The 15795-nt window shown below is 33.1% G+C and overlaps 1 protein-coding gene across 3 annotated transcripts in view; it reads right to left on the reverse strand.

Moving 5' to 3' along the window:
• Positions 1-15795, reverse strand: part of ASCC3 (activating signal cointegrator 1 complex subunit 3) — a 375365-nt gene that overhangs the window by 258442 nt on the left and 101128 nt on the right. For all 3 annotated transcript variants that reach the window (XM_003824353.6, XM_034962598.3, XM_063605419.1), the window contains 2 exons: positions 2656-2856; positions 2077-2217 (listed from right to left, as the gene is read on the reverse strand). In XM_003824353.6, coding sequence (XP_003824401.4) covers positions 2077-2217; positions 2656-2856 — 342 coding nt within the window. The remainder of the gene's footprint in view (positions 1-2076; positions 2218-2655; positions 2857-15795) is intronic.

Raw genomic sequence — 15795 nt, forward strand, 5'->3', positions numbered from 1 at the left:
TTTATATTGAGAATCATCTGGGAGATAAGGTTGAAAACCAGGCTGGATGTAGACAATAAAAAGAATCTGATGTCATATATAAGGCACTTTCACCTATCATAGTAGTTTTCAAATTGTTTTGGCTTTGGGACTCCTTTGTAATCTTTAAAATTATTCAGGTCACAAAGAACTTTGTCTTTTTGAATTAAATCTATCAATATTTCTATTTATTTATTTATTATTTATTGAGATGGAGTCTCACTCTGTCGCCCAGTCCTCCCTACTTCATGACCTAATCTAAGTCCAATTATCTCCCAAAGGCCTCACCTCCAACTACAATTACTTATGGACTAGGGCTTCAACATATAAATTGTGTTTGGGGGGTCGGGGAGATGATATGTAAACATTCAGCCCATATGTGTGACCTTATTTGAAAAAAGGATCTTTGCAGATGTAATTAAGGAAAGGTTGTTAAGATGAGATCATCCTGACTATGGTGGGCCCTAAATCCAATGACTAGTATCCTTAAAAAAGGGGAGTAGGGGAAAAGATAAGCGGGGGAAAAGGTCACATAGATGGAAGCAGAGCTTGGAGTGATGAATCTACAAACCAAAGAATGCCAAAAATTTCCAGCAGCCACCAGAAACTAGGAGGCATAGAACAGATACTGTCTCAAAGCCTCCAGAAGGAAACAACTCAGTTGACACCTTGATTTCAGACTTCTAAACTCCAGTACTGTGAGAGAATTAAGACAGTTGTTTTAAGCCACTGTAGACCAATGATAAAATTCTAAGCCCCCCAACCATCTGAATGGACCCCTCCTCTTACAAAGGCATTCCAAAGATAACCTGAAAAACTAGTTCAGGCCATGATGGGAAGTAAGAGCAGGACATGCCTCATTATACTCTCCTTCCTTTTGGAATTACTGATAGAACAGACTTTTTTAAGTCTGATAAGAAACATTTACAAACTATTCTCACTGAATAGATCAGCTTCATCGGCATGATAAAACCTTAGATAATAACTCTTTCAACCAACTGCCAATCAGAAAATCTATACATCTACCTATGTCCTGGAAGCCCCCACTTCAAATTGTCCTGCCTTTCCAGACCAAACAAATGTACATCTTACATGTATTGATAGATGTCTCACGTTTCCCTAAAATGTATAAAGCCAAGCTGTACCCCAATCACATTGAGCACATGTCATCAGGATCTCCTGAGGTTGTCACTGCTGCCTCCTTAACCTTGGCAAAATAAACTTTCAAAATTGATTGAGACCTGTCTTAGATACTTTTGGTCTATACCACCAAGCTTGTGGTATTTTGCTATGGGGGCCCTAGGAAATTAATTCACACCCCAATCACATTTTACATCAACATCCGCCCATTGTTTAAAAAGTTCTATTATCTATTTTCCATCAAACTATGAATTTTTCCATTAATATCTGGTCATCCACTATTTTATTTTTTTAAAAACACAATGAACTTCACCTTACTTATATATTGCTTTCAATACTACTCATCTAGTTGAAACCTAAATATTTTTTCTTACTTAGTCATAAGATTTTTGAAGACAGAAACTGTGTCTTAAGTGTCTTTATTGTCATGTATTCATTCATTTCGTCTAATATAGTGCTATATACAGTGCATGATTTAATAATAATAACTTTGCATTTGATGAAATAATGACTGACCGAAAAGCTTATTATATGTTAAGCCATTCTTATGGAATAGTTTGGAATACTAGTGCAATCATTTTAAGATCTATATATGTCCCTCCTCTTAAAATTAAACTCTGGTATTATTTATATCCTCATCCCTACTATTTTAAAAGAATAGCCTTACTGCCCATAGACTTGGAACCTAACCATATTCAAGATGCAGTAAGAATTACAGGAGTTAGAAGGGATACCAGAAAACAAAGAACCAGCAAAAACTCTTTGTAGTACAGAGACAAGATGAGGTTACAAATAAAAGTTCACTATATTATGTTTGTATTATGTATTCTAGTTATTTAAGATATAGTCATTTAATAATTTTCACAATTACCTAAAAAAAGAATGGTATTAAACAAAAAATCTAGGTAAACAACATACCTGAGTTCGTAAAATTTCACTTTTGGACAACTGCATGTCACCAGTCAATTCTTTCACAACGATGCCTAGTGGCTCTAGACGTCTGCTGAAGTAATCTGTCATTTCAGCTGCCAAGGCTTTCATTGGAGCAACATATACAATCTATACCAAAGGAACACTAGCTTGATTAATGAGCAAAAACTACCATGTCTTTTGTCTTACAGTAGCCAATACAAGTCACAATTTATTGTGAAATAGTTTCTAACTACTTCCAGTGAAAAATCTTAATAGTGATATATTAAAAGTCTTATCTTTGTGAGATATGTGTGTAGCTGTTTAAAGGACAATAGAATTTGTTTACACAGCTACATCACTTTGAAAATTGTATAAATGTATTTTCATAGCTTCTTACATGGTAATAGAATTTTCATAACACAAATAAGAACTGCCTTAATAGTAATGAAGTAAATCAAACAGTATTACTTATCTGACTTCAAGTACAATATCTTTAAGAACTTTCAAATTTCATGTAATATTAAAACTGCAAATTTATTTTATTCCTTACAATTTAAAAAGCTGTTGTCTGATTTATTTACTTACCTTAAATTCATTCTTTTTGATAACACCTTGTTGAAAATGTTGGCGAATTTCGTGCAAGACTGTAAGCATTGCAATGTTGGTTTTTCCAGCTCCTGTAGGGGCACAAATCAGCATGTTCTCATTGGTGTTGTAGGCAGTCTCAAACACTATTGACTGGATTCTATTGAGTCTCTTCATTCCTTTAAAAGCCAGCTGTCCGATCTAAAAAAAAAGGCATCACCCATTATAAATAGTAACAATGTGAAGGACCCATACAAATCATTATGTGTAAACATTTATTTCCTTTGTTTTTTAAAAAAAGACTAATTTGTACTTTCACAATGTGTCTTTTATTTAAACGGAGGTATATGCAGTTGAGAATAACTGAAAAATATTGTACAATTCAAGTATACTTGAAATAGCAACTCGATAAATTTGAAAAATATGATGACACTATACCTATATTTTAGAACACTTTTTGTTTCTTTTTTTTGAGACGGAGTCTCACTCTGTCGCCCTGGCTGGAGTGCACTGGCGTGATCTCGGCTCACTGCAAGCTCTGCCTCCCAGGTTCATGCCATTCTCCTGCCTCAGCCTCCCGAGTAGCTGGGACTACAGGCTTCTGCCACCATGCCCGGCTAATTTTTTTGTTGTTGTATATTTAGTAGAGATGGGGTTTCACCATGTTAGCTAGGATGGTCTCGATCTCCTGACCTCGTGATCCACCCACCTAGGCCTCCCAAAGTGCTGGGATTACAGGCATGAGCCACCGCACCCGGCCAGAATACAATTCTTAAGTAAAATAGATGGTAAATTAGTAATGTAAGAAAACAAAATTAAATACAGGTATTTTTTGAGTTCATATTCATTTATAAATTTCATGATGATGTTCTAATTTATCTAGTCTAAAGATGATTAATGAAACAGCAAACAAGATACTTCTTGAAGATGTAAATTAATCGCAAATTCTATTTCATATGCTTATAAAAAAACCTTTTTTTAAAACGCAGCAGTAATAGTAGGAACAAAAGCCATAGACTACACTTACACAGAGTTTGCACTGCAACATGTGCAGGTGTAGAATATATGATATTATTTTGTTTAATCCTCAAAACAATTCTATGGTGTAGGTACTCTTATTACTTCCCTTTAATCAAAAAGAAACTAAGACACAGAGCGGTTAAATAATTTTTACCTAAAATTTTCCTATATAAAAGTCTTAGATGAAAACTAAAAGGTCTAAAAGTAAGCAAAACACTGGTTGGGATTACTGGCAGAAACTTGGAATGGCTATATTAATGTCAGAAAAAATAAATTTTGAAGCCAAGAATATTACCAGCAAAACAGAAAGCCATTTCATAATGACAAAGAGGTAAATTAATCAACACGATATAATAGTCCTAAACATTTGTATACCTAATAACAGATCTTCAAAATACATGAAGTAAAAACTGAAGACATGCAAAGGGAAATAGGCAAATCCACAATTATAATCAAAGATTTCAATACCACTCTTCAAAATCTGTAGAACAAGGAGGCATGAAAATCAGCAAGGCTACCATAGACTTGAATGGCACTATAAACCAACTTGACTTGATTGACACTTATTCATCTAATAGTAGTAGAACACACATTCTCTTCCACTGCTCTTGAAACATTTAAGTTATACTATATTCTTGGTCAAAAAACAAGTCTTAATAAATTAAAAAGGAAGACAGTCATACAAAGCATATTCTCTGACTGCAATGGAATTATATCAGGTACCCTTATTAGAAAGATACTTGGAAAATATCTAAATATTTGAAATGAAATAGCACACCTCCTTAAATAGCACACTTTCTACCACTGATGAAAGAAGAAATCAAAACAGAAAGTAGTTAAGTATTCTTAACTGAAGGGAAATAAAAATTTATTATGTCAAAATTTGCAGAGACTGCTAAACCAATACTTAGGGGAAATTTTGTAGCACTAACTACTATATTGAAAAAGAAGATACAACATGATCTCACTCATATGTGGAATCTGAAAATGTTCATCTCATCGAAGTAGAGAGTATAATAGTGGTTACCAGAAGCTACAGAGGACAGGGGGAAGAAAAGCATGGGGAAAGGTTGGTCAATGAGTTCAAAGTTATAGACAGGAAGATTAAGTTCTGGTGTCTTATTACACAGAAGACTATAACAAATAATAATATATATTTCAAGATAGCTAGAAGAAAAGATTTTGAATGTTATGATCACAAAGAAATAATAAATATTTAAAGTGACAGATATGCTAATTACCCTGATTTGATCATTGTGCAGTATATACATGCATTAACATATCACATCATACCATTATTTATTATTTGTCAATTACAAATAAAACTTTTAAAAATAATCAATTAAAAAAGAAAAAAACAAAGGTTTCAAAAGAACAACTTTATCCTCCAAAATGAAAAATTAGAAAAAGAAAATCAAAACCAAAGCAGAATAAAGGAAATAATTATAAAGATCAATGAAACAAAAAACAGAAAAGGATGATTCTTTGAAATTAATAAAATTGATTAACCTCTGGGCAGACTGATCAGGAAAAATAAGAGAAGACACCAATTATCAATATCAAGAGTGAGAAAAGTGGCATCACTAGAGATAATATAGATATTAAAAGAATAGTAAGAAAATATAATGAACAACTATATGCCAGTAAATCTGACAACTCAGATGAAATGGACAACTTTCTTAAAAAACACAAATTGCCAAAGCTCACTCAAAAACAAATACACAACTTAACCCAATATCTAGTAAAGAAATTAAGAATGAGGTTAAAATTGTTTCCACAAAAAAACCTCCAGGGCCAGAAAGATTCTTGAATGAATTCCACCTAAAATTTAAGATGGAAATAATATCAATTTTATGTGGAGTTTTAAACTATTTCAAAAAAAAATGTAAAAAAAGGAATACTCCCCAAATCATTCTATGAAGCTAGCACTGCCCCAATATAAAAGCCAAACAAAATAAAATCACAGACTAATACTCCTCAAAGCATAAATTTAAAAATTATAAATGACATAATACATCACAGAAAAACTACATGATCATCTTAATAAATGCAGAAAAAGCATTTGACAAAATCGAACATCCACTTATTATTTTTTTTGGTCTTAATCTTAGCAAACTAGAAGTAGAGGAGAATCCCTCAACCTGATAGAAGGCATCTACAAAAGCGTTACAGGTGTTCCTATCATATTAACAGGGTAAGACTGAATGCTTTCCTCTAAAACCAGGAATAGGAAGGGTATTACACTCACTCACCAATTAACATTGTATTGAAGGCTCTATCCACTTAACATTGTACTGGAGTGCAATCGGAAAAGGGGAAAAAGAAAAAAAAAAAGAAATAAAGTCATTAATATAAAAAAGGAAGAAAAAAATACCTGTATTTAGAGATGACCTGATTATCTATGTAAAAAATTGGATGGAATCTACAAAAGAGCTCCTAAAGCTAATGTGTGAATTCAGGAAAGCTGCAGGATGCAAGATCAACAACTAAAAAATTATATTTCTATATACCGGCAATGAAATATCTGAAAGCAATTTTTTTAATCAGTAAAAATAGCACTCTGTTATGAATTTCTTAAGGATAAATATGAAAAGAGATGGGAAAGACATGTACACTGAAAAATATTCTATTTTGCTAAATGAAAGATAAAATTCTTAAGATGTCTTTTTTTTTTTTTTTTTTTTCCCAAACTCATCTACAGATTCAATGCAATTCCAATCAAAATCCCACCAGGGTTTCCTATGGAAATTGACAAGCTGACTTTGAAATTCATATGGAAACACACATGACCTAGAAGTAACAAAACAACTTTGAAAAAGAATAACAATGTTAGAGAGCTAAAACTACCTGATGTCAAAAATTATTAAAACACTAGAGAAATCAAAACAGCAAGGTATTTACATAAATACAAACAAATCAAGGAACTGAATACAAAATCCAGAAATAAATCCACACATATTTGGACAACTGATTTTTGACAAGGGCTGAAAGGCAATGTAGATGACAAAGGTCAGCATTTTCAATAAATGATGCTAGAGCAAATGGATATACACATGTTAAAAAAAATGACTTGAAACCATACCTTGTGTCACATACAAAAATTAACTCAAAATAAATCACTACCTGAATGTAAAGCCTGACAGTATAAAACATGTAGAAGAAAACATGGAAGAAATTCTTTGTGGATGTGAGTTATGCCAAGATTTCTTAAATAAAATAAAATCTATAAACAAATTGGTAAATTTGACTTAAGCAAAATGGAAAACCTACTATCTTTAAGATACTGTTAAGAAAATAAAAAGATAAACCATAGAATGGGAGAAAAATCTTTGCAATACATATATCAGATAAAGTGCTTATACGTAGAATATATAAAAAGAACTCAACACAACAGTAAAGAAAACAAGCAATTTAATCTTAAGAGTATGTAAAGATTTGAAGAATCATTTCACCAAAGAAAATATATAGATGTCAAATAAGCACAAATAAAAATGCTTAACATCATTAGTCATTAGGGAAATAAAAATTAAAATCACAATTATGCACCTGTTAAAATGGCTAACATTTAAAAAATTGGCAAAATGTATAATAATTTAATTTTTTTTAATTGCAAGTATTGTTGAGGATGTAGAGAAAAAAGAATTCACACATACTGATAGCAGATAAACTACATGTACAACCACTTTAATAAAACAATCTGCAAGTTTTTTTTTTTTTTTTTTTTGAGATGGAGTCTCTTGCTCTGTCCCCCAGGGTGAGTTGCAGAGGCATGATCTTGGCTCATTGCAAGCTCTGCCTCCCAGGTTCACACCATTCTCCTGCCTCAGCCTCCGGAGTAGCTGGGACTACAGGCGCCAGCCACCAGGCATGGCTAATTTTTTTTGTATTTTTAGTAGGCATAGGGTTTCACCATGTTAGCCAGGATGGTCTAGATTTACTGATCTCGTGATCCACCCGCCTCAGCCTCCCAAAGTGCTGGGATTACAGGCATGAGCCACCGCACCTAGCCCAATCTAGCAAGTTTTTAAAAGTTAAACAAACATACACCTAAACTAAATGTACAATCACTTTAATAAAACAATCTAGCAAGTTTTTAAAAGTTAAACAACATACACCTAACATACCCCTTTAAGGCTCTACCCAAGAGAAAAAGAAGTATATGTACATACAAAAACATGTATATGAATGCTCATAGCAGCTTTACCTGTAATAGCCTAAAACAGGAAAACCACTCAAATGTCCATCGACAGATAAATGGATAAACAAAATGTTATATATTGATACAATGGAATACTACACAGCATTAAAAAAGAATTAATTATTGAGACATGTAACAACATAGATGAGTTAGACAACATAGACTTATCTATTATACATTTGCTTATGCTTTCATTTGGACAAAAGATATACTCAGAAGAGATCACAGTAGTATCTCTTAGGCCTAGAAGCTCTTAGGCAGGCCAATTAAACATCTGAGAGTACCACTGATACTTTCTTCACCAATTTCTCCTGATCACTTAGCCTCGGAAGGACAGTACAGCACATTTTTCAGGATACTGGGCTTACAGTCAGAGACCCAAGTTAAAATACTGGCTTTGCCACTACTTGCAATATAACTTTTAAGAAACCTAAGATCTCTAAATTTTATTTTCTCCTCTGCAAGGTAATACTGCAAGTATGACCCGCAGGTAACTTAAGATCTCTAAATTCAATTTCCTCATCTGCAAGGTAATACTGCAAGGTAAAGGTGTTATCTTTATAACACAAGGAAGTTACAAAAATTAATTTTAAAATAGCTAACAATTATGGAGTGCTTACTATGGGCTAAGCACAGGAGTCCTTTACATAAAATATCCTAATTATTTCTATAGCCATACCAGAATATTTTATAGATAAGGAAACTGAAACTTGAGAAAGCTTGTTTAAGTTCACACAGCTATAAATGGTAGAGCTAGTATAAATGGTAAAGCAGAGTCTTTAATTAGATAATATTTATAAATCATATACTATAAACCATACACAGAGATGGTACTTGTTAAATATGTTGAAATAAATTAATGGTAGCTATTATTATTACTATCATATATCATTTCATTTTTATACGAGGTTTCCTAAAATAGTGCTATGAATGAATGCAGCTATTTCCAGTTTTTATAGACTTATGACAAGAAACAGAGTACACTGGGCCGGGCGCGGTGGCTCATGCCTGTAATCCCAGCACTTTGGGAGGCCGAGGAGGGTGAATCACGAGGTCAGGAGATCGAGACCATCCTGGCTAACACAGTGAAACCCCGTCTCTACTAAAAATACAAAAAATTAGCCGGGCACGGTGGCAGGTGCCTGTAATCCCAGCTACTCGGGAGGCTGAGGCAGGACAATGGCGTGAACCCGGGAGGCGGAGCTTGCCGTGAGCCGAGATAGCGCCACTGCAGTCCGGCCTGGGCGAAAGAGCGAGACTCCGTCTCAAAAAAAAAAAAAAAGAAAAGAAAAGAAAAGAAAAGAAAAGAAACAGAGTATACTATTCCTAAACTACAAATCTGATCATGTCACATTCCAGCTTACAAAATGTTCCAAGACTTCTCATTGACTCTTCATTACCATTCAAGTTTAAGCTCAAAAGCAATTTCTGGTTCTCTCCAATTCCCTAAACAATTGTTATCTTTACTTCTTTGTGCTTCAGCATATTTTAGAAGATTTAAGGAACTACCATAGCTTCTCTCAACAACCAGACACTCAGACAACCCTCTTTATGTATTATTATTATGACCCTTAACCACAAATATTGAAATGAGTCTTTTATATGTATTTCTGACCCATTAGATTGAAACTAAGGATTCTGTTTTTTATTACTCTTTGTATTACTCCAGTACCTAATCAATTGCCACTAACATAATAGGCTACTAAATAAATTTTTATTGAATGATTTTATGCTGGCTACTTGGAAAAAGAACTATAATTAAATGAGGGGAAAAGTTTAAAGATAGATATACACTGCATACATAATGTCGTCCAAAGAAATACTAAATTGAATCTAGCCAAAATATGTAGCATTTTAGCAAAAGCCCTATATTCAACTTTCAGTAAAAAACCTATTTCTTTGTTTTTGAAGGTTATAGTTCAAGAAATAAATAAAGTATCAGAAGAATATACTAACAAACAAAACCTATTACATATATAGAGGTTTATAACATTCTAATCGATTCAACATTCATTTGCTGGTTGTTATTATACTAAGTTCTGTCAATACAAATATTTGTTTTCATAACAAAAGTCAGACAATATTTAAAATGATCCTTAAAACTGACTAGTTTCTGGGTTTTGCTGATGATTTCTGAGATAGCGTCTTGCTCTGTTGCCCAGGCTGAAGCGCAGTGGAGCAATCATAGCTCACTGCAACCTCAAACTTCTGGGGACAAGCACTCCTCCTGCCTCAACCTTCTGAGTACATGTCATGTGCATGTACTCAGACATGTGCATGTACATGACACGTGCATGTCATGACCCGTGCATGTCACACCTGACTTTTTTTCTTTTTTTTTTTTTTGGAGATGCACTCTCACTCTGTTGCCTAGTCTGGAGTGCAATGGCACTATCTTGGCTCACGGCAACCTACGCCTCCCAGGTTCAAGCAATTCTCCTGCCTCAGTCTCCTGAGTAGCTGATACTACAGGCGCCCATCACCACGCCTGGCTAATTTTTTGTATTTTTAGTAGAGACAGGGTTTCAGCATGTTAGCCAGGATGGTCTCGATTTTCTGACCTCGTGATCCACCCAGCTTGGCCTCCCAGAGTGCTGGGATTACAGGCGTGAGCCACTGCACCCGGCCCTAACTTTCTTCTTTTTAGTAGAGACAAGGTCTTGCTGGTCTTGCTCAGACTGGTCTTTGAACTCCTGGGCTCAAGTTATCCTCCCACCTCAGCTTCCCAAAGCACTGAGATAACAGTTGTGAGCTACCACACCTGGCCCTAGTTTGTCGTTTAAAGGAAGAAAAAGGCATGTTTAAAATTAGATTACATCATTTAGGTTTCTATAAGGATATGAACTATACGCTGAGGTATGTGAGGGAGAGACAGTCACTAAGCATGCCATATTAGGTACAAGAAACAGGATATTAGAAAAACACTTAGGGCTGGTGAAAAGGAGTAGCAAAGATGATGAAGATGGAAAAGTAGGCCAAGAGCAGACTACAAAAAATCACATATGCTACACTGAAGGAGCTGACCTTTTCTTCACTCATTTACCAAGTTACTAAATGAGCATCAAATTACTGAATGAAATAGCCAGGGACTTTTTCAGCCACTAGGGATGTAACTGTGAGCAAAAGCGACACGGTTACTATTCAAGGTCTCTTTTAAGCAAGGAAAAAGCATGTTATAGTTCTATTTGGAATATAATTTAAAAAGTTTAAAACCATAGAAATAATAAATTTATCTTCTGAGAATAAGAAGGCTTAGATTTAAATTATGAAAGAAAAATTCAATATAAAGAAAAGAAATTATAAAGACTCCTCTGGAAACATCTCTAAAAGATATTTTAGAGACTATATGAAGAAATTATCAGAGGGAACTGAGGCCTAGAGAAGTTAAATAACTTACCCAAGTCTACACTGCTAATAAATTGTGGCCGAGACAGGACCTAAACTCAGTTTGTCCTAGCTCAAATACAAATTACCACTAAATTTACTGTTTAAAATATGATGATTTATCTTGTTCGGTAAGTATCCTCTAACATTTATTTCAAAATAAACATCTCAAAAAAATCCTTATAATATTATTGCATATATATACATCACTATCAACAGAACATGCTGAATAGAAACAGCAAGTTAAAAAAGAAAAACCCTCCAAAACTTCCTAACATATTTAAAACAGCCCATGTTTTATACCACTCCCTATAAAGTTTCTTTTTATTTCTCATTTCAAATTAAGGAAAATGAACGAAATAATTTTCACCAATAAACTTGTTGGTAAAAATAAAAGGAATGTGCTCAGACAGCAATTGTGACAGCAGTTAAAAAAAAAATCACTAGAGGGCTCAGTATACTTGATATTGTGAATTGTGTTTGTAAGCTATTGGAACATGAAATAATTAACATCCATTATGCATAGATTTCTTATATTTGAATAATATTCAAATTATATTAACAAATGCTTTAAGTTAAGAAAACAAATGATTAAAGAAGAATAATAATGTGGGTTATATCAAAACTCTATTTTACTCAACTTTAGAACTACATGCTAATAATATTTATTGTTTTATTTATATTTCCTGCATACACAATACCTAATTAAATGCAGCTAATAATCTTTGCTTCCAAATATTTGACATTCTTCTAACTTAAAACATTTTATATTGATTTTATACATTAATGAATACATAAAGTTAAACTGAAATTATTTCTTAGCAAATCAGCATTTCCTTTTAAACCGAAAACTGAGAGTCTCATGATCATTTATCTTAAGTGCTTTATGTTTAATCCAGATAGTCATTCTAACTATATACCATTTTCCCTTTTAACTGGTTCTAACTACTAAGCATTTTCAAAACATATCATAATTAGCAGACCAGAAACATTTTAAGTGTTACAAGCTTCATTCTACATCCACTTTATACATATTTGAGACTCACCAGACTACTGATCTTACATACATACGCCAGACTACTGATCTTACATATGCTTATCTTACATATTTGGGACTCACTAGACTACTGAAATAAGATGACTTATTTATGAAATTCCATAGAAAGTATATGTTTTGGATATCCATTTATTAAATACTGGTAATACAGGCTACTCGTGAGTGTGCACTCTATTTTTAAAAGTAAACTGGATGATAGTATTTAGCTGGAAGAACAAAAATATACAGTAAACATACCTCATTTTTTATAATAATCATATATATTTATTTTGTCAGTTAATTAGAAAGCATTAACTAAGTATCTAGGATGAACCCAAGAACATGCTGTCCCTCCCAAACTAGTGTAAATATCATAAGCTTAAGTTTAAGATATTCAAACCATAGACATTAAAATTTCAGCATATATTTATGATAAATCATATAGATACCAAGGACATACATTACATAATTTTCACAGTTTTTCTTCGGCTCCCTATAAGATGTGGCTTAGGCTCAAAATTTCAGAATTAGTGATGATAGCCACTCCACACACTCCGTCCAAGTTTTATATTCTGGAATCCCACCACTCTAATATTCCTCACAAACCTGGCTCCATGCCATAATCTACGTAAGTCACGAGATTAAAAATCAAACAATTCACATGAATACCTTATTTAACATACTTGAGTATTCATTAGATGATCAGATGATTTTCTTTTAGATAACTGGATAAATTTTTTCATTTAAAGGTCTTCAAGTACTGACTACTTTACATGTGTATGTGTGAGTGTATAAAACTATTTTTGATAATTACTCTAAAATAGATGACTTTGGGCTTTCCTAACAGGATACGTTTTAAAAAAACTCTGATCTTTCATTTATAGGTGGAATCATTCATTTATTTGGCAAATAGTTCTTGAACATCTCCTCTATGTGGCTTAAACTGTTCAAACACTCAATAAGGTAGACAAAGTCTCTGCTGTCATGTAGCTTACATTCTAATTAGGGTGGAAGACAAAAAAAATCAACATGTTTACTAATTTAAAAACTGTTTCAAATGCTCCTATGAATACATTTTAATAGATGGTGTAATGGGGAGTGAGACATAACAGTTACCTTAAATTAGGTTTCTAGAAAGGTGCCTCAAGAGAGGTGATCTGAGTTGAGAATAAAATGACAAGAACCAGGCCACGAAAAAATCTGAAACCTCAGTACATTCTAGGCAAAATGAAGATCTAGAAGCAGACCACTAAATCAGGACTAAGTTGAAATGTTTAAGGAACTGTACAGAGATTAGAGTAGCTGAGTAAGTGGTCACACATGAGATGGGAAAGAAAGACAGGAATTGTAGGTAGGTCATAGCAAAGACCTTGGATTTTTGTTCTCAACACAATTAAAATCTCTGCAGGATTTTAAGTAGAAGAATAATATAATATGATTTGTAATTTTTAAAGCTGTCTCTGGCTACCATGTGGAAAAAAGACTGAGAAGTAGCATAAAACTATGGCAGTAATACAAGTGAAAGGTGATGCTGGTTTATACTGGAGTATCAGCAGAGGAAATGGAGAGAAGTAGCAGAACCCAGGCTATCTCTTCGAGGTACAGCCAATGGATCTGATGATGACTTAAATGTAAGATGGTGGAAAAAAAAAAAAGAGAGATAAATCAAAGATGACGTTTTTCTTGAGTGAAAAATAGTTTTTAGGATATGAGGAAGATTAAGATGACAGACTGAGAGAGAAAAATAAACACTCCATTTGAAGTACCTATTATACATCTAAGTAGAGATTTCAAACAGGCAATTACATCAGAATTTGAAAGTCATGGAAAGGTCAAGGATTTTTAAAAATTCATTTTCAGAAAGGTAGTGATTCTTCCAAAATTATATAGTAGCAGCAGACTCAAATTTCAAAAGTTTGCATTCTAGTAATCTTTCTAAATTCTGTCTAAAATAAGAAGTTAACGGACACTAGGTAACGGTTTAGTGGATTCTTCGAGGAATAAAGTATATAAGGTTTTATATAATAACACTACACCTCTATTTTAGTTGTTAGAAATCTTCTTTTTGTCAGTTAGGGTTTATCAACTGTATTTGTGGTCAATGGAATTTTTTAATATACTACTTACACTAGATAAGCATTGTTATAAGTAACTAGTCACAAGATTAAACTTCAATCATCTTAATAAAAATACTTTTGATAGTTAACATAACTTAATAAACAAATTTTATTATTGAAAGGCTACGTGACATACAACAATGCAGATTTTTTAATATTTAAAATCTAATCATGCAACAGCCTCTAAAAATTGAATAACTTGGTGTTCCAAATGTAATCAAAGTCTTGCTTAGGAAGAGTAAACCATATCCAATATAATATCATAGATCTCACATATTTGAGAAACATTTGGCTATTCAATAAATATGAAATTGAACTAAAAGTTAATATATTATGATTATTTTACTTCAACAATTCATATGATTACTTGGGCAAAAGAATCATACACATTTTACCACATTAACATAAATATATAATTAGTAATTATGTAGATAAAAATCTTTAAGGTAATTTTAAAAGATCAACATAAAAGATGAAGATGGCAAGATATACAGCTATGATAAGCTTTCAGCTTTCCTAATTACCAAGTGATTTCTCAAATTAGAGGAACAGTTAAGTAAATTATGATATACCTATTCAATGAAATAATATGCATTCATTAAAATAGTAATCAAGGAGAATATGAAGCAACATGAAAAAAATCCTATATACATTAAGTGAAAAAAATACAAAATTATATTTTTTTTTATTTTTTGAGATGGAGTCTCGCTATGTTGCTGAAGTTGGTCTCAAACTCCTAGGCTCATGTGATCCTCCTGCCTCAGCCTCCCAAGTTGCTGGGATTCCCCTCATGTGCCAGCATGCCTGGCTCCAAAATTATATTTATACTGTGCTTACAACCATATTTTAAAAGACCACATTAAAAAACTGGAAGAAAATACTGCTGGCTGGCTCCACTCCTCTATTGTTATCATGGAGTCCCCTTTTCATCTCTCTGAGGATAAACCTAATTTATAGGTGAAAAAGCTTTCAGATAACAGAAACTGATTCATATTTTACATGAGTGAGCCACCTTTTGCCCTAAAATTCTCATCCTTTTTAAGTTTCAGGGGATCTCTCAGTAATAGATTCAGATAAACAAGTGTAGAAAGCTCAGGACTTCAATTTAGGCCTTAGAGACCTTGGGACAGGTAGGTTTATGGGTATGTTAATTTCAGGTAAACTATGTTAACATACTAGGGCAAGTTTCTTTATCTGACCAGTTTGTTTCCATAGAAAAATGCATTTGAGTTGTAAATAAACAACTTAGAAATCAAGGCTTAGACCATAATCTTTCATACTCTACTAAGAACAATAGAAGACAAAATATCAGCTACCCTAATCATAGGGAAATCTTAAAGGTGAGGACTACATATTAAGAAACAAACAAATTAATCCTAGAAGTT

This window comes from Pan paniscus, chromosome 5 (genome assembly GCF_029289425.2).
Source record: "Pan paniscus chromosome 5, NHGRI_mPanPan1-v2.0_pri, whole genome shotgun sequence".
Taxonomy (NCBI): domain Eukaryota; kingdom Metazoa; phylum Chordata; class Mammalia; order Primates; family Hominidae; genus Pan; species Pan paniscus.